The 19,427-nt window shown below is 35.1% G+C and overlaps 1 protein-coding gene across 2 annotated transcripts in view; it reads right to left on the minus strand.

The window, feature by feature from the left end:
* The window catches only part of SLIT2 (slit guidance ligand 2), a 356,666-nt gene that overhangs the window by 127,387 nt on the left and 209,852 nt on the right, over positions 1-19,427 (minus strand). For both annotated transcript variants that reach the window (XM_082728507.1, XM_082728506.1), the window contains exons 5-6: positions 12,973-13,044; positions 1,469-1,540 (exon numbers count right to left, since the gene is read on the minus strand). In XM_082728507.1, the coding sequence (XP_082584633.1) occupies positions 1,469-1,540; positions 12,973-13,044 (144 nt within the window). The remainder of the gene's footprint in view (positions 1-1,468; positions 1,541-12,972; positions 13,045-19,427) is intronic.

Raw genomic sequence — 19,427 nt, forward strand, 5'->3', positions numbered from 1 at the left:
GTTGCTCCTATTCCTAGTTAGAAGTATTGACATGGTAATACATTTTTGGCTTGATAAGATCCGTTCAATTAAATAACACCCATGGTAGTCTCTTCATATACCAAGTTTACAACATTGACTATGGTTTTGACATCAGACTACTATCATGAAACCGTAGTTGTATCCTCATTATTCTGACTCTGAAATAGCAAACTGAGCTTTGTATATGAATAAAAATAAAAAGTGGCCTTGTAACTACAATGTTTAGGATAAGCACTCTGAATGTTTTCCCTAGAGAAAAAGTTAGACTGTTACCAACAGAAATAAAGGTGACTTGTCACGTGGATAGATAGTGATATATGTTCTTATAACAGTTTATCCCAATCAACTAGTTCTTATGTTAAGTCCTTAAAAATAATCAGAAATGTTTTGTCAAAACATCAAACTTTTTCTAGCATTACATTCTGTTCCTCAAACTCAATTTTTAAAGTAATGGAATCTTTTTTTTTTTTTTTTCAGGAGGATTTCATGATTCCTGGATAATTTTTACCACATGGACTAAAAATTCAAAACCTCTTCATATTTAATTCAATTTTGGATTCTGAATAAATTTAGTCAGGGATGAATTATAGCAGAGAGAAATAATTTTATTTGGGACAGAAATCTGCAAATTTATTTTAAAAGCTAGACTGGTGAATCTCTGGCAGGAAAAAAAAAATCCCACAAATGTATAGGCGATTTCAAACACTTTAGTAACTCCAGTTTACATTAAAATTATTTTTCATTAGAATAACTTCATTAAAATTATTTTACCAAGTCAGAGATCTGTAGAGATTACTCAGTTGCCTCTAACCCATTTTTGTCAGCCATACCTACCTAGCAAGGAAAGAGAGGATGCCAGTTACAATTCAGAGCTGAGGGCTGTGCTTTACTGAGTCAGTAGTGAAGACTTTAAAATGGACCCAGTGGGCAGCTTATTAAAATTAGAAAACAGATCTCAAAATCATCTTTCAAAAATGATGTTATCCAGTTACAAGTGACATCTCAAAACGAGAAAACGTTTTCCCATCGCATGGCAACTACACAATATTCCAACTTGTCAGCAACTAAAGAGGTTTTATTTTTTTTGTTGTCATTTTTTTGACACAACTGATCTTAAATCTTAATATTTAGCAATTCTGGGCATTCTCACAAATCCTATGACTGAAAATATTTTGTTATAAGGAGAAACACGTACCGGACAGTAGTGTGAATATCTGAATATTCTCCCTCAAGAGACATTTTTACCTAAACATGCAGAAATGATGCCCACGGTTATGTGCACACACATTTCAAGTTCTCTGTATATTCCCCAGGAGTGACTTAAGGTATCTTCCTAAGAGACAGTCCTGACACAAGGTTTTGAGCTAGCGGATAAGCTCCCCCATGAGCACTCCCCAGACACAAAGCTCCCGTTTTCAAAAGAGTCAGAGAGAGAAGCAACACTTACAGCACTTCCAGGTCCCGCAGAGCCCTAAATGCCCCATCTTCAATACAGCTGATCTGGTTGTAATCCAGTTGCCTGTAAACAGATTAGAAGAATATATGTAAAAGGCTGAAGACTATCTGGGTTGGGTGAAAGGAAGTCCCCTGATGGGTCTAGGAAGCCCTGGCTGCAGGAACTGAAATGCTGTCACAAATACACTCATCTGCTTAAGAATGTCACAAGCCATTCTGGCCTCCGTACTGCGACTGAGATCTCTTTTTGTTCTGAACTGTCTGTGCAAATAGCAGCCCTTGGAAAGCTCCAGTAAATAATAACTGTGCCTTATATTAAATGCCATAGGAACGCAATTTCATTACATCAAGAAAAGCTATCCATTAAGAGCTTTCAGCGTCATCTTGCTGAAACAATTTCATTAAGGTAAAGGACTGTAAATCACTTAATGTCACATGCACCCCCTCAGTGACCTAACCGAATCCATTTATCAGAGACGCCCAGCTGCATGTTAATTTCACCATCCTTGGCAAGAAAGAGCAAGACTACTTTTAGGTTTTCTTCTTTTAAAAGCAGTTTTCCTTAGAGAACTCCCAATCGCAAGAGAGAAATGAAGTCCCACATACCTCCCTGCTATTCCCAACCAGGAAAACACTTTAGAAAGCGAGCCCTTGTTCTGCATTACGCTTTGCTTAATATCCATGATTTGCAATGTGTGTCCTTACATGTGATTTCCCTGCACTGTAAATATGCATACTTCCAGCTAAGAAACTCCCCAAATTTCCAGAAAATAAGTTATAAAGTATTAAGAAATTAATCTTTTTGCTTTCCTCAAAGATGTTAATTTTAGCTGCAAACGCAAGAACGCATACTGCAGCAACATCATTAAAACACTACACCAATCTACGCTAAAGAGTGTAAAAGCTTTATCAGTTCCTTCTAAATAGTACAAAATGCCAACAAATGAATCTTCTCTTGTAGTTGAGCACTCATTTGTTATAATTCAAAGATGAAAAGACAAAGTTACTCCAAACTTGGTTAAATCAGTTTGTTCCTGCTGCTTGTTTTTGGAATTACAATTTTCTTTATCCAGGCTGACCTATTTATTTGGTTGAAATAAACAGCTAAGTACTAAATCCTACCTGTTCTATCTTTATATTATTTTAAATTCTTTTTTTAAACACACAAGCAGTTGTTGTTTAAGTCTAGTAGCTTGATGCTTAGCGATATTATTATTCCAGTAAAGAAAAGTATTTTAAGGCTTCACTTGAGACAGAAACAAAATGTTTGATGAAATAGTCAGGTGAATTGTCAGTTCTCCATGCATTGGGAGGGAATCAGATGTACAGGGCTCAGACTATGGTCATAATACAAATGAATCCTGTCCTCGTTTCAAGTGCGAAATTCACCAAAAAGGCTAATTCACGTTTGAGGTGTATTCTTAAAGTACTGTTTCAACATTCCCGTAAAACAGCTGTTTCTCTCACAAGGCTACGGAATAAAGGTGCAATGATTTAATCCAGTGACTTTCAGAGGGGCTTCTTCAAAATCCTTACTTTAGAAATTATGTACATAGGGAATGTCTCATGAAATATACATCTCATTTTAAAGAAGGTCTCTAGGGGACACAGACTACCTTGATGTCATGCAAATGGTACAATCTAGGACCTGCAACATTAAAAAAAAAAAAAGGCCAACTCTGGAGAAGATATGGTTTTATTGCTTTTATAAACTAAGGCTTTCCCCAAATAATAGGTACCATCCATGCTACTGTAATAGCTTAAGCATTTCTACTTATTAAGAAGTAATGCAGAAGGATAATTTTATTTTCTAAGAAGACTTTTAAAGCTTCATGATGTAATATGGCTGCTGTGGTTCCAAGAAAACACTTACATTCTTGAGCACCTTTGATTTTTACAGATTAAATTCTTTTAACAATTAAGTTAACAGCCTTTTTATTTTAAAGTGCTAAATATATATCTACACTACTATTCTCTAACCTCTTGAACAATTTATCAAAGCCATTTAAATTAGTACAATGGCATGAAGTGTTACCCTTGACACACCACAAAAGAGAAATTGTTTCCAGACAAATTGGCAAAATCTTTTAATGCTATCAAATTTGCCTAATGCAGTCTCCAGGTTAATCTGTAAAAGGGTGAGCTGTATGTTTGCCCATATCTTATTATCCTTAGCTGTCAATGTATAAGTCAGTGCTGACACTGCTTCTTTTAAATCATGCATACTATACACAAAGGGGAAGACCTAGCATGCCAGAAAGCACTCAAGCAAATCTTGTTCTACAGGGACTGAAAAGCAGATTACTTTCACTATACCACCAGAAGTTGAGACACTGCGGGAAACTTTGGTAATTTCATCCCTCTTCAACATCGCTCATGGTTGCATGCTTCCGATTCTTAACAGAAACCCAAGTCCTTGGTATTAAAGCACAAGGATATTTGGCTTTCATAGGACCAAAGTTTTCCTTAGTTTTCTGAATGCAATCATGGCTCAGGCCGTCGACCTTCTGAAAACGAAGGTATTGTATGAAAAAGTTACTTGTATGAGAGAAAAATCAAAATGAATAATTTTTCATCAACTGGTGGATTTCCTTATATCGAAAGGAATGTTTAAGCAGAGTGCTGTGCCCGCTCTGACTGCCCATGAGAAAAATCTCTCTGCAAAAAAACGTCCATTTGTCTGTATATGGTTTAAGATAAAGAGTGTCAACACCATGCAAAAGCATACTTTACTTCAGGGATTTGGGACTATTTTTTGCACCTTGTTTCTCTCACCCAGTTCACTTCCTTCTCTACCATCTTTTCAAGACCAACACCGGGGGCCTTTCTGCTTTCTGTAAACAGGAAAGGATCTGTTCTCAGATTTAGTGACAGGCTGATTCTGTTTAGAAGTGATTTCCAATTGTGCAATGAAATTACTCTGAATTAAGGCATTAGTAAGAGGAGAAGTTTTTGTTTTGTTTTGTTTTTTACTTCTCCAAAAAGTAGTATTCCAATTATTCAGCCAAACACAGGGTAAATTTGTTGATCTTTGGATAATAAGAGCACTAAGATACATTAGGAACAGCTTCAGGATGCTTTCCTGGTATAAGGGTCACGTCCCACAGGGAGCAAGCGAGCACTTCTTTTTTATTTTCTGGAGAGAAAGAACAGCGCAGATATAGTATTATCAGCGATTTCTTTCAGACCTTCAGCTGACGTATCCTAGCACAGATTTTGTGGCCTCTCTCCTGTATTTCCTACCTCCAGTCTCCTCTGTTTCTGTTTGAATTCCATCTCTATCTTAACCTTCATTGTTCTAGTTTGTAAGGGTGCATTCTAAAGCAAGTGCTTTATCTTTAATTTCATGCAATTAACGATGTTAAAAGACTAGAAAACTTCAAGCTCTCTTTCAGCATTAACATTCTATGATTCTTTTTTCATTGGTCGCTATTTCTCTTAGGTTGTTCCAAAATAACACTAGATTGCTTGTTTTAATTTTTCCTTGACCTGGTAAATTTAGTCTTTGATAATGTAGTTTATCTTTATCAAGCAGGTGTTACTCTGAGCCTCACACACATGAAGTTTCTAAAGCAGATCTGATTTTCTTCAACACAAAAAATGATTTAGCCTCGTTTCAGATTTTGATTAATTCTAGGTATGAGCAACAATATATAATGCTGATGAATATAAATTTTAGAAATATGCATATTAAATAACAGAAAGGTTGAAAATTTGCTTACTTGGCAAATTTTCCTGAAATATATCTAGAGATACTTACAGCATTCTGTAACTTTTTACATTTTTTTCAGGGTCTTCCTGTTTTCAGTTATTAAAATCTGGATACATACTATGTTTGAATTACATATACAAACTCACCTTCCTGCATTAACTTTATTTGTTTTTGTCCTTACTCATAGAAAATTTATGTTGCACTGCAGTGTCCAAGTAATAAGATCGTATTACCAACTGATTTTCTTTTTGTGAGAATTCAAACACCATAAAATTTTACTTAACTCTGAAACAATACAGAACATAAAAAGTCTTCAAAAACTTTAAAGCCAGGGTGCCTGAGTGGCTCAGTCAGTTAAGCACCTGACTCTTGGTTTCAGCTCAGGTCATGATCTCAGGTTTGTGAGGTTGATCCAGTGTTGGGTTCCAAACTCAGCATGGAGTCTGCTTGAGATTCTCTCTCTCTGCTTCTCCCTCCCTCTCTGCACCTCTCCCCACTTTGTTCTCTCTCTCTAAAATAAATACATAAAATCTTTAAAAATATAACTTTAAAGCCAGATAGAGTCTCCCAATATTTCAACAAAACGTATTATAACTATGCTCTGATTCTCCAGGGTTTTTTGAGCACTAAAATAGAAGTTTAGTTCATATTCATATTGCTATAAATGGCAAACTCCAAAAGCTTAGTTGACTTAAAATAATATATCAAAGTGATTAGAATCAATAGGAAGGAGAAACAGCATTTTGCCATTTGGAAAGAAACCTGATAAAACATATAAATCAAATGGCAGAAATAAAATGTTGTTAAGGATATGGGTATGATCTGTTCTATTTCTTCCCTTGTGTGTATAAAATTCAAGTCAATATGAGTGCCTAAATATACAAATCTTATACCAATAATGACTCTTAAAGAAGTAATTCAAGATTTAAGTTATAATGGATAGAGGACATGAGAATAATGTAAATTGACCCATATGAATGAACACCCACCCTAGACTGAAGTTTTGGCAACCATGCCATTTAACCTCAGCATAAAAGCACATCAGTGCTAACCCAGGTATTAGTGAATAAATCTACCAAAGGAAGGACTGTCCCTTGAGGAATGCTAACTAATATATTTGAGAATTTGGTCCTTTTGAAATCTTTCAAGAAAAACGCTGTGGAGTTTTTTGCTTAGGAATAAAGAATCTCAGTTTTTATTGAAATTGTCTATGGTATAAAGTTATATCCACTTGCTAATTTATTAGGGAAAAGTGAAAGGTAAGTTCTAAGAGACATGGTACCAGAAAATGGATGAAAAACAACCAAGCCTAGTCCTTCATTTTCTAGTAGCTCTTGTACCCTAATCAAAGGTGGTAGAAACTGAAACTGACAATAACAATTAACAATTGCTTACATTTACTGAATGCATAGCAAATAGCAGGGTCTGTAGATATTATCTCATTTTTCCTTACATTAACTTGAAAAGCTAAATGTTCTCATCATTCTGATTTTATAGAAGAGGATGTGAAGCTCACAGAAGTTTAATAACTTACTCAAAGTAAATAAGCAGTGAAATCTTGATTCAAATTTAAATCTGTGTATTGCTAAAGTCCCCACTCAATAGCAAGTATTCAGGGAAAGAGATTCAGGAACTGTTCATTCTGCAAACGAAAGGTTCAGCTCAATCTCTGGTGGCCAAACTTCAAAGACAAAGTCAGCACGTAAAGAGTGCTATAGAATGTCAGGGAAGGAACAGATCGCCCTATGCTGAAGTAGTTTGTGTGAGGAAAGAAAAATCCTGAACCTAAAACAAAACAAAACAGGTAGAATCCAAAAAGACAGAAAATAAAACTGGGTATTCCCTGTGGAGGGAAAAGACCCACTCAAGAACAGCTGTGAACAAGGTTTTACAATGTTCACAATGAATGTTTGTAAGAGAGAGGTCATTATGGCTTGAGCAAAGAGCTTGTGTGCAGATTCACTGGGAGAGGGGGCTGGAAGCTTGGGTGGATATCAGAATGTTAGGAGAAATCAAAATATCTAAAGAAAGCATGCTATTCAATAAAAGCCTCTGTTCTCTCAGGAAAGATTTTACATTCCTCAGAACCTGTAAAACTATGACAATATTCTGTTATACCCCCAGGACTTTGCCATAGGGCCAAAACAAAGAATTGTTGTTTTTAATAAGCTGAATGATTTTTGAGCCAGGGAGTGATGGGATTAAAACAGAAGCAAAACAAAACAAAACAAAACAAAAACAGTGCTTTATAAAAACAAATTTGCCTGCAACGATAAACATAACAAATGAGAATACAGACTAGAGATCAAAATTCAATCCGTACACTACTGTAATAGTTCAGAAGTAGCAAAGTGTGCCGGTTCAGGGTTGGGGAAGCAAGAAAACTAAGGATATGTTCTATCTCAAGGAAAACATAGCAGCCATGGGAAGATCACACCAAGTCTTATTTTATACATATGTGAACTGGATTCCCTATCACTCAGATAGTCTTGTGTTTTGTTTGTTTTATTTTGTTTTGGAAAGTGTTTATGATTATATGTTGTATAAATTCACTTTCACATAACAAAATAATGTCATTGAAGAAAAATGCTAAGACACCCTGCAGACAGAGCAAAATGCAAAGTTGGAGACGTTGTTAGAAAACTTGACTGTAGTTGTGGGGATTATCACAATTCAGGCTGCCTCCTGAGCGACTGCAAACCAGGCAGGTTACAGGACCATGGACAGTTCCCATGGTACAGCTAGCTTCTCCAGAGCACCCACACTGTCTGCAGACAAGATTCTGGATATTTAAGAGGAGCTGTATTCATTGAAATGAAACTTAAGTTTTGTACTAACTATCCAAATGACGAGCCATCTCTACAGGTTTGTTCAGAAGATATCTCACCTAAGACCTGTGGCATTTAATCTAACACGAAAGATAGCAGGCCCCTTCAGTGAGAAACCAGCCTCCTCTTCAAAGTCTCCTCAGCCTCAGGTTTACTGAAAACACTCTAAGAAAGAGTTGGAAGGACTAAAAGATATAATTTAAATTTGGTATCAGTAAATTTTATTTTTATGATAATATACTAAGTATATAAGTCTGGTAAGAAATATAAGGAACTAAACAGGAAAGCTAGCTGATTATAGCAGATAATTTGCAATTACAACAATTCATAAGACAAAGCTAAAAGGAGTCTTTCATTTGCATGGTAAAATACAAAATACACTCTTCTAATTGTTACATATTGATTTTATAATATGTAAGCAACACTTGTTCCCTTACTGGTACGCAGTATCTTGTGGGATACTAATTTCCCTAGTATTTAAAACCAGGGGAATGTAAAAAATAAAGTAAAATACAGAAGTCTTTCTGTGTCTCTAGTCTAGGATGGTGTATTTTCCTTCTATGGGTTTTAATGGCTTCATCAATAGAATAAATTGAAGACAGAGTTCCAAAAAAATGAAATTTCTAAATAATATAAATAGCTATATGATAACATATATATTAACTCTGTCTTTCCTGTTTGCCAAATCTTACTGCCAATAATCATTGCAACTCAAATTGAATGATTTGTTTCCTAAAAGTCATGGCTATACATATTTATTTCCAAATAATATGATGACTTGCTCAAAGAAAACAAAATTAAATCACCTTACAACCTGACCCTTGTCTATAAATTAATGCATGTTAAAAAAAGGAAAAATAAAATAAGATGAAAACAGACGGTGGTGCAAACCATAGGAGACTCTTAACTCTAGGAAACAAACAGTGTTGCTGGAGGGCAGGTGAGTGGGGGGTAGGGTAATTGGGTAATGGGCATTAAGGAGGGCACTTGATGTAATGAGCACTGCATGTAATATGCAACTGATCAATCACTAAATTCTACCCTGAAACTGACAACACACTATATGTTAACTAAATTGAATTTAAATATTTTTTAAAAGATAAATACAAATATTTTCCCTAACCTGTTTTTTACTGAGAGGTGGTTTTCCTGCAAAAGGTTGGTACAACTCATATAGGGTTAAGGGAATTCAGATAATGCAAGCAAATGGAAAAGACATGTCTTTATTTATAAAGACAATAAACATTACAGTTTGACTGGAACACAGAGTACACTTTGAGCGTGTACTGCAAAATGAAAGAAGAAAAAAGCAGGTTTGATTTACCTTACAAGTATATCCAAAATGATGCATGTTGTAATTTAACTATTTTAAGTGTTTATGTTGTGCTCACTAAAGAAACTAAAAATATGTTAACGTTTACTCTTGTGATATGAAGAGCAACGAGCAATCTATTGCAATTTTAAGCTCATATATCTGTACAGTTTTCTTGCTTAAATCTGGGAATAATTATAACTAGGAATGTTTTGTCATAAAAACAAGAGACTTAGAAAATCTTTAATCTGTTAAGAGGCATGCTTAGAGAATAAGTTCATGAGTCCCAGCAATAAAGCAAGGCTTAATTTAAATATTCTTTTAAATTATTCAATTAAATGGAAATACCTCATAGATACTTGCAAACAAAGTAGTTTAAATAATATAACATGTTTTAATTCAAAATCTGATCAGGAGGCAGCAAGGCTTTACCTCATCAGTGTTTCAATAAATTAAACACATATAGAAGGCTTATTTTTGTGAGGCTTCACTTGGTAATAATATGGTTTTGCTACTTTAATTCATACTTGAGTGGGGAATTTAAAAACATGTAAATACTATGGAAAAGTGCTGCCAGTGACTATTATAAACACTATAATTTAGTTGGTATTTTAACATGATCTTGTTATTCTCAGATATTACAATCTAAAATGTCAGGAAAAAGAAAGTGGTTTAAGTTGTGGCTGGAGAAAATTAGGTAACAAAATAAAATATACAGAGTTTTCTTCCAGTTAAGAAATTAATAGCAATAAGCAAAAAGTTATGGGAATTCCTCCCCGGAGATATTTAAGAGCAAGATAAAATGTTCATCTGCCTAGAATAGTTTTAGTGTGTCTTGCCTGGAGGAAGAGGAATAAAATCTGCTAATTTGCAAAATATTCACAGCATCAGTTTCTTATTGTTAAGATACTGCCTTGGGCATACTTAGTGAATCCACAAGATTAGAGTAAGTGCTTCCAGTGAAAATCTTCTGATAACTGGAATTTGCTATGAATAAGGCCTGAATGTGGTAAATCCAATAAACCTGTTACAGTGCATCAGACTGAACATTTAGACAGCTCTATACAAAATATCGTCGTATCGTCGTAATGCAGCTAAAGAACATATTTCTTCTGTCTAGACTTTTTTCTCTTTTATTCTCTGAATGAGTTGGAACAGTAGCCATCCACCTTGCAGGATTATCCAAACTGTAATTGCCACAGTGGAATGGTAAGTAGAACAGAGTATACTATACTTCTCCTTCCCACACTGAATTTATGGACTTTTATTGAGTTGTTACTTGATGACTGATGGTTACTTTTAATAATAATATGAATTAAAATTTACCCTCAATTCTAACATATTTTAGCAGGCATCTTCTTAACTTTTAATGATAAAACTTATCTTCATACAAAGCCCCATGAAACTATTTTTTTCTTGGAACAATGTAGTTTGAACAATGTTTCAGTTATAGAAACATGCATTTTAACTGTAAAATTCTATAGAATTGTAGCTATGATCCTAATTAATTAAATAAACCTAGAAATGCATTGTGGTATTTCAATGCTGCTCTAAAGGTATTTGACATTGTTATGTGTAAGGCAGCGAGAACAGTGGAGATTGATTCTAACTTTGCATTGATTCTTTAATAGATTCTAACTTCTTCAATCTACCCTTCTCTGCTGTAACTCACCAACGCATAACATGAATCAAGATCCTGGAAGACTCCTTTATATTTTCTTTCAGGAACTCTTTCCTATGTTTCCCTGATGACCTCAAGCCATAATTTTTATTTTTCTTTCCTCAGAACTTATAGCACATAATATCTTGTTTATAAATCAGGGTCTGATGAAAATTTAGTACTTTCTGCTATATTTTCTTTTTCCACTTATTAGCCCCATGTCCAACTGACTTATACTAGACACGGATAAGTATCACATTCTTCATAGTAAACTGGCTAGGATCTTACTTTTCTTTTTATCTCTAAACTTCTAAAATCATAGTCTTTAAGGATAAATGAAGAGGATATATGAAGGAATCCCATCATGACTGGTATCTCATTCCCAAATCTATCCTTAAATATGGAAGATGGGTTACTTATAAACTTGGATTCCCTGAATATCTTTACTAAGAAGATTAAAAGCCACCTGTTTTAAGGATTTGGAGATTGCAAGTGGCATTCCCAGAGAATGGTCAACTATAGCCATGACTATCCTTTTAAGTGACATACAGGCAACTTGAGTAGGTGTTGTGCTGGGATCTTCATATAGTTCTGATGAGACATAGTATACAAAGGTAGTTTTAACACCTTCCATCTCAGAATCTACCAGAAGACCTCCTCAAACTCTAGCAAGAGAAGATAAAATAAGAAAGCAAATAAAATCCCCTTACATGCAAACATTCATGAAAACCTAGGGCCAGAACTTTATTGGCTCTACACATTTAAATCTACACATTCTGCCTTCACCTGTACATTTAGAAAGTATGGATTTAACGCAAAAATCATTTACATTGAGGAGAAGATGCAGAGGCTGAACCTTATAGCTTTATAAGCAGTCATCCTCTTTGACGACAGAAAACATCTGTCTCACTCTTCCTACTGGAATAATAATGTTGTATCCCACCATGGAGAATGCCGAATATAAGTTAATTCTTGAAAAGTGCCTGCGCTGTTTATCACTAGCTAAGAAATATTGAATTCCTGGTAGTTAATCTCAGCTGGGAGAGGCTTTTTCCCCCTACATTCCAAACTAATGTGAAAGCTAAGGACAACACTTTATGTCCTAGCATTTGCAGTCAATCAAAACCAATAATTTACAAAGGCGCGTGCAGTATTTTAGAATTTATAAAGATACATATTGACAAAATTAGGATTGTCACTGAAATCTTAAATCCAATATGTATCTTCAAAGAAATAGGCACTTGCAGAAACAAACAAACAAACAAACAATAAACCACTCTACACAAGACACTAGATGTATAAAGGGAAAATTCAGAAACACGGTTCCCTTTACTTCATGTTTTTTTTTTTTCTTTTGAAAGAGGGCTATACACATATTCTTCCATAAAGATACACGGAGAAAATATGTAAGAAAAATAGTCACACAAAGGGAAAGACATAATTTTCTCTCACTCTCACACTTTTGGCATATAATGAAAACAGTGATTTTGAAGTGGTAAAAAAAAAAAAAAAAAAGAAAGAAAGAAAGAAAGAAAAAGAGAGCTAGCCACAGCTCTAGGCTCCAGGCATCTGTAACAAGAAAATATTATCTACTCTTTCTAGAAAAAAATAGTTTATATTCTGCATTTCCAGTAAACACAGATAACAACAGAAAAGGGAGTTATTGATGTACGCTGACAGTAAAAGTGGAGAAAATGCATTGTAAATACCTTTTAATCAACTCATTTCTTGAGATTTCATAAGATTAACCATAAAGTTCGAAGAATGAATTTGATAACAGCTTCAGATGCAAGACATCTTTTACATGGGAATTTCCCCAAATAGCTTGTAAAAACAATTTAAGACTTACTGTTACAAGCTCTCCTAACCAAGCATAAAGACAAATAGGCCTTTGACTTTTCTTTTGACACATTATTTAATATAAATTTAACATTAAAAATAGGTAACTATAAGACGACAGTATATATTAGAAAAGAATACTTACAGATTTTTAATGTCAACTGCCCCACGGAAAGCCTTCCTTGGAATTGCCTGAATTTGGTTTTCACTGAGATCACTAAAAATGACAAAAAAAGAAAAAGGTCAAGTTATAAAATATCATTTAAAAATTATTTTATCATGGTATTTGACAACACTAAAACACCTCTTTAGAAAGCTGAAAAAAAAATATTCTACCAGGATCATAATTAAATCCATATTATTAGATGCAATTTCTAATACAAAAAAGTTATATTTATAATGTAGCTTAAAAGGCTGAACTAAATGGCTTCTTGAAATACTTTTCCAAATCTTTAATTTCATAATAAATTATAAAATATGATTCTCTTAAATTTGAGTTGATTCAATTTTGTTATAAACTATTTCTTTAAAAACCAAAAAAAAAAAAAAAACAAAAAATCCCTCCCCCCCAAAAAAATAAAAACAAAAAAGAAAAAACAAAACCAAAACCCAAACGAAACAAACAAAAAAAAAAAAAAGAGAGAGAGAGAGAGAGAGAGAAAGTAAATTGTCCCTAACTCAGTTTCAAGGGGTTCTTAAGTTTTAGTACTTGATATTTCTCCAACATCACTGGCATAACTTACAAAGTATATAGGAAAGAAGTCCATTTAAACATCCTAGAGAGGAGCGGCCAAAAACTGATAAAACCTGGGCAGCGTGATTGAGTTTTCACAGCGCTTTAAGTCATTTTGAAAATGGAACATGGCTGTACCAGGCCAACAATAAAACTAACCGTTCTTGCATGAAATATTAACAGCAGGTTGATTTAAAACCTTCCTTAAATAATTCTATTAAAACCATAAACACAGACTGTCTATATTTGCATTTTAATTTAATTGAGAAATACATTTTAATCAAGGGGGGAAAAGAGCACTCTTTCAGTTGGAATGAGAAGTTTGTAAAAATCACTCATCTCATAAAATGGATCGTTATTTTTCCCTCAGAGTTCAGATGCAATTCAATGAGCTCAAATAGTATTAGCCTTAACAAGTAGGATATAACTATACATGCAGGAAATGTAACTGAAAACAGAAAAATGCTCATCTAATTTTAAGTCACACTACCACACCACAGAAAGTTGAAATACCAGATAAATTACTATAGTCACAATGATGGTGCTAAAATTATTTTTAAAATTCTAAGATAGCTGATGCTAATTAGGAAAGATGAAACTACTAACCACAGTACATAGATGATGAAAACAGAACCACTTTCCAATTATGCAGAGGCGTAGGGGATGGATTCATCCACATCCTCTCTCCTAACACTTCTTATGACCAGAGCTTGCCGTTCACATAGCTGTGGCCACGCAATAGAGATAATTGGCAGATTCGGAGATTTAGAGTGTGGTCCTGACCTCATTAGCACCAAGTTTTAAACAACTGAGATTTGCATTCGTACTTCAATATCTGCACTGTCTAAATAAAAAATGTTCGCCAAGCAATTTGTAAAGAAATATACGTTCTTATATTTAAGGAGTAAAGGTCTTTAGGGGGGAAAAAAAAAGCAAACACACATACTTTATTTCAAACAGTAAAATTACAATATGTGCTTATGTAGGAGTTAAAACAATCGTCCATTTCCTAAGTGCTGTAGCTCCGTTCCTGCTTTCAGTAGTTTCAGTATATCCCTAAGAGTAATAAAACTCCATTTCCTTAAAAATTGCTTATTTCTCCAGCTTGTCATTGATTCAGACTGACTTCCTTCCCTTCATTACATCAGGTTAAGAATGTTTAACAGTGTATATTTAACAGCCTTGATGCTGGAAAAGTGTTGAAAGGAGGCTACCGAGCAGGAAGAAAGTAGAGAAAAACACTGGAAAAAAGAAAAATCAGAATGTAATAAGAAACAAAGAGGGAAAAAAAAAACACTGAACCCAGGCAAATCTGAATCTTCAATGCTCCATGAAAACCAACAGTGGTGGTGTTACTGCTGTGTCTCTGTCAGTTCAATGTTTTCTCATCACTTGTGTTTCTCTGTTTCTCCGAAGATGAAGACTGCCTTGGAGGGTCTAGGTGAATAAGAATGGCAGTTGTTTTCTTTAGATCCTGCCAGCTTTCCAGGCTCTGCAGTCTTCCCATCCAGCCGGCTGGGGCCATCTCATTTGCTACCTACAGTCTCAGCTCTGCTCAGTCTCCAGGCACAGTTTTTCCTAGGATCCTGTTTTCAATGAGGAGATGGTGAGTGGGAGGAAAGTCAGAGGGATATGAGGTGGCTCACAGTGATATCACTGAGGAAAGTGAAACGTACAGTCAGATGACCATTCCTTCTAAAACAGATTTTAGTAGAAGCTTCTGAATCCCAAAGGCAGAATTCTGGGATGTAGAAGGGTTTTATACTGCTAACACTTACCAATCTTTTATTTTTATGAAAGAATGAGAAACTGTTAACTGTCAATCTCAGGGCCTTTTTGCTCCCCTAGGTCAAGGTTTATGTGTGGCTGCCCCACAACTAGACTGCTTCCCAGACTAGTTTATAGGGTCTCTCTGCCTTTGTGTCCTGTCCACTAGGGCAGGCAGTTTCAGTTCGGGATCGCAGGACCCTCCAGTTAAGAGCACCATGTTCATCAAGAAAGGAGAAAACAACAACACACTTTTAGCACCTATGGTATGCAATAATTTTTTAGAAGTAATAAATAAAATTATCAAATATGATCTGTATTTCCTTTAATCCCCATAACCACTCTTCCAAGTGGATAACATTATTCTGGTTTTATAGGAAAGGAAATTAAGCTTCAGGAAGGTAAGGTATTATTGCTAAACAATGAGACAAATTATTTAAGTAAATATATAAAAAAGGAAATACAAATAAATACTGAGTCAGGATTTGAGGAATTCTAAAGATGATACAGGAGTGACTTAATCAATCTCAATATGTCCTTCCTGTGCCCCAGAACTTAAAAGGTTTTCCCATAAGTTATCTTAGCCTCTGGTTTATGTCCTTTGCCATATGATGGATTGGACTGTTAGAACAATGACTCATATTTCCTATATATAATCAGGGGGAGGTTACCAGTTATTTCAATCCAACATATATTCGTTTAAGATCTACTACATGCAAGGTATTGACTGATGTTGCACGATTACTGGGCTGGGGTAAGGCCCATTTCCTGGCTTCAGGAATTTTCAAATCCAGTAAAGAAGATAAGCAAGTAGCCAAATAGAAGGCTGGTTGAGAGACTTAAATGATCGTGAATCTACAAAAGCAAGACAGTACACTAAGAAAAAAGGTATCACGAATGTGTCCAGATGTAAGGTGCATGAGCAGAGGACAGCACTTCTATTGAAATAAATGGCACAAGTGAAATATGGAGTGGGAAAAACAGAACTTTTCATGAGAGTAGCCTTTAGTCTCATTTGCTTAGAAGGTAAAACACCCAATAAATAATTAAAATCTTAAAAAAAAAAAGAAGGGACAACACCCACAGTGGAGTAATAGGGGAGGAGGTCAGAGGATAAATCAAAGGTGTGATGGGTAGATTTTTTGGTACTACTTGAGAAGTGCATTCTTATTTCAGCACATGATGGCAGGGAGGGAAGGGTGGTAGGTAGGAGCAGGGTAAAGGCTGTACCTTAGGTAAGTTAAACTGGCAATGGGATTTAGGATGAATATGTGACGTCAAAAACTTGAGTCTGGAAGATCCGACACAAGGCATTTATGATAGCTGGGGAAAGGGTGGTGAGAACCGTAAGCATTGTAACAACCAATAATGTATCACTTGCTTACCATAGGCTGGTTAACAGTTGCACCATCTCCCACTCTATAGATAGAAAACGTGGAGAAGATTAAGAGTGGTATCAAGGATTCATGAAAAACCAAAACTCAGAAGTGGATTGTATGTGGATATGGATTCATCAAGGGAGAGAAAGGAGACAGAAATCCTTTGAACTTAGATTAAAGGTCATGTTAATTAAACCAGGGAATCAGAAGAGCCATTTGCAGTGTCCATAATGAGTTTGGTTTTGGAAGTTTTTTGATTCAGTTATAAAGATGTGATATATATATATCACAAATTTGGTGACAACAAAGATAGTATATGGTTAGTAAGAGATGTGCAGTAACTGAGAAAGGTGGTTTAGAAGATCAAAAAAAGTAAGTCACTGGACGTTAGATGGATTCAGGCCACTTTCAAGACAGAATAGGATTTTTTTTTTTGAACCTTGGTGAAAATGACAGAGCTCAGTAATTCTCAGCCTTCAGTATTGGAGAAGGCATGGCAGACAGCAGTTGGCTGGAATCCAGGGAGGAAGCCAGCATGTCAAAGGATTTAAGAGCACAGATTGCAGACCTAGACTATCTGAGATAGACTATCTGCCATTGATTAACCACATGCCCTTGGAAGAAATGCTTATCCTTCTGAGCCTCAGTTTCTTCACTAGCATATGGAATAATGATAATGTTACTGCATAGGACTATAAGGTGAATTCAATGAGTTCATACTTTTAAAAATAATTTTAAAAAGATTTTATTTCTTTATCAGAGAGAGGTCATGAGTAGGGGGGAGTGGCAGATGGAGAAGCAGGTTGCTCAACACAGGGCTTCATCCCAGGACCCTGGAATCATGACCTGAGCTGAAGGCAGAGACTTAACCGACTGAGCCACGTAGGCAACCCAAGTTCATACTTTTAAAATGCTCAAAAAAAAAAAATCCTCAAAATGTACCTGCATATAGTTAGAACCACAGAGCTGTTGGGTTATATACGTGTTACAACTGTTTTACTCAGAGCCTGTTATGTGCCCCTGAGTGTACTACTTCGTTCCTTGAAGAGCACTGCAGGTGATGTGAGACATTACTGATGGGAGTGTACTGTTCTGCGAACTGTGTGGAATGAGAAAAATGAGTCAGAATTACTGAGTTAGCAGGATGGAGCTGCCAAGGGAAGAGTTTGTAATTATATCACTAGGCAGTAGAGTGTAAAAATGTGTTTCAGAGTAGGAAAATGGCTTGATTGGAGTTGATTTTTAGGAAGATTAATCTGGAAATTGAATGTTGGAGTAGGCAGGGACAATGGGCAGAGAATTGGTATTGGACAGTGTTGGTGGAGAGAGACAGTGGGTCTCCAGTTAACTAGAAAATTCTTTTTGGTGAATATTAAGTAACAAACTTTTGAGTTTGACTTAGGTTCAGATATCAGGTCCTCAGTGAAATTTAAGACTATTTTCATCTCGGGGAAAGCTTGCAACCACTCAAATTTTCTGAATAAGGAAATAACAAGATACAAAAGTGCAAAAGGTGAGGAAGACAAGGGCAGAAACTGGAGAAATGGGACTGAAGACAAGGAGACTAGTTTAGTTTTGTGGTATTCTGAACGCAGGTAAATGGAAATATATTCTGTGCTCATAAATTAGAAGAATTAATATTGTTAAAATGGCTTTAAAAATAATGTTAAAATGTCTTTAAACCCAAAGGAATCTACAGAGTCAATGTAATCCTTATCAAAATTCTAATGCCATTTTTCAAGAAACAGAACAAACCATCCTAAAATTTGTAGTGAACCACAAAAGACTCTGAATAGCTAAAGCAATCTTGAAAATAAGGACAAAACTGGAGGTATCACACTCCCTGAATTCAAATGATATTCCAAACCTACAGTAATCAGAACAATATGGCTGTGGCATAGAAACAGACACATATACTGATAGAACAGAAGAATCCAGAAATAAACGTATACACACATGTCCAATTAATCTATAACAAGGGAGCCAAGATTATGCAAAAGGGAAGGATGGTCTCTTTAATGAATGGCTTTGTAAAGTAGACAGCCGCATATAAAAGAACGAAGTCAAACCCCATATTAGACCATACACAAAAATTAATTCAAAAGGGATTAAAGATGAATATAAGATCTGAAGCCATAATACCCCAAGTAGAAAATATAGGAGGTAAGCTTTTGACATCTGTTCTAGTGATATTTTTTCAATTCGACACCAAAAGAAAAGGCAAAGAAAAGCAAAGATGAGTAAGTGGGACTATTTTAAACTGAAGAACTTCTGCACAGCAAAGGAAACCATCAAAAAAAAAAAATTCAAGGCAATATATAGAATGGAAGGAAATAATTGTAAATCATAACCCCTGATAAGGGGTTTATATCCAAAATAAATGAATGATACATTCAGCACAACAGCAAAAAGAAAAAGGAAAAAAGTCTCTTAGTCATGTAACATATCACATTGACTGTTTTGTGAATATTAAACTATCCTCACATCCCAGGAATAAATCCCACTTGATCATGGTGCACGATATTTTAAGTATACTGTTGGATTCAGTTTGCTAACATTCTTTTTGCATCTATATTGAATAGACTTTTTTTTTCTAAAGAAAACATACAAATGGCCAACAAGTACATGAAAAAAATCCTCAACATAAGTGTATACATCAAATGCAAATATAAAACCCACAATGAGATATCCCCTCACACCTTTAAGAATGGCAGCCATCCA

Source organism: Mustela nivalis, assembly GCF_964662115.1.
Source record: "Mustela nivalis genome assembly, chromosome: 4".
Taxonomy (NCBI): Eukaryota; Metazoa; Chordata; class Mammalia; order Carnivora; family Mustelidae; genus Mustela; species Mustela nivalis.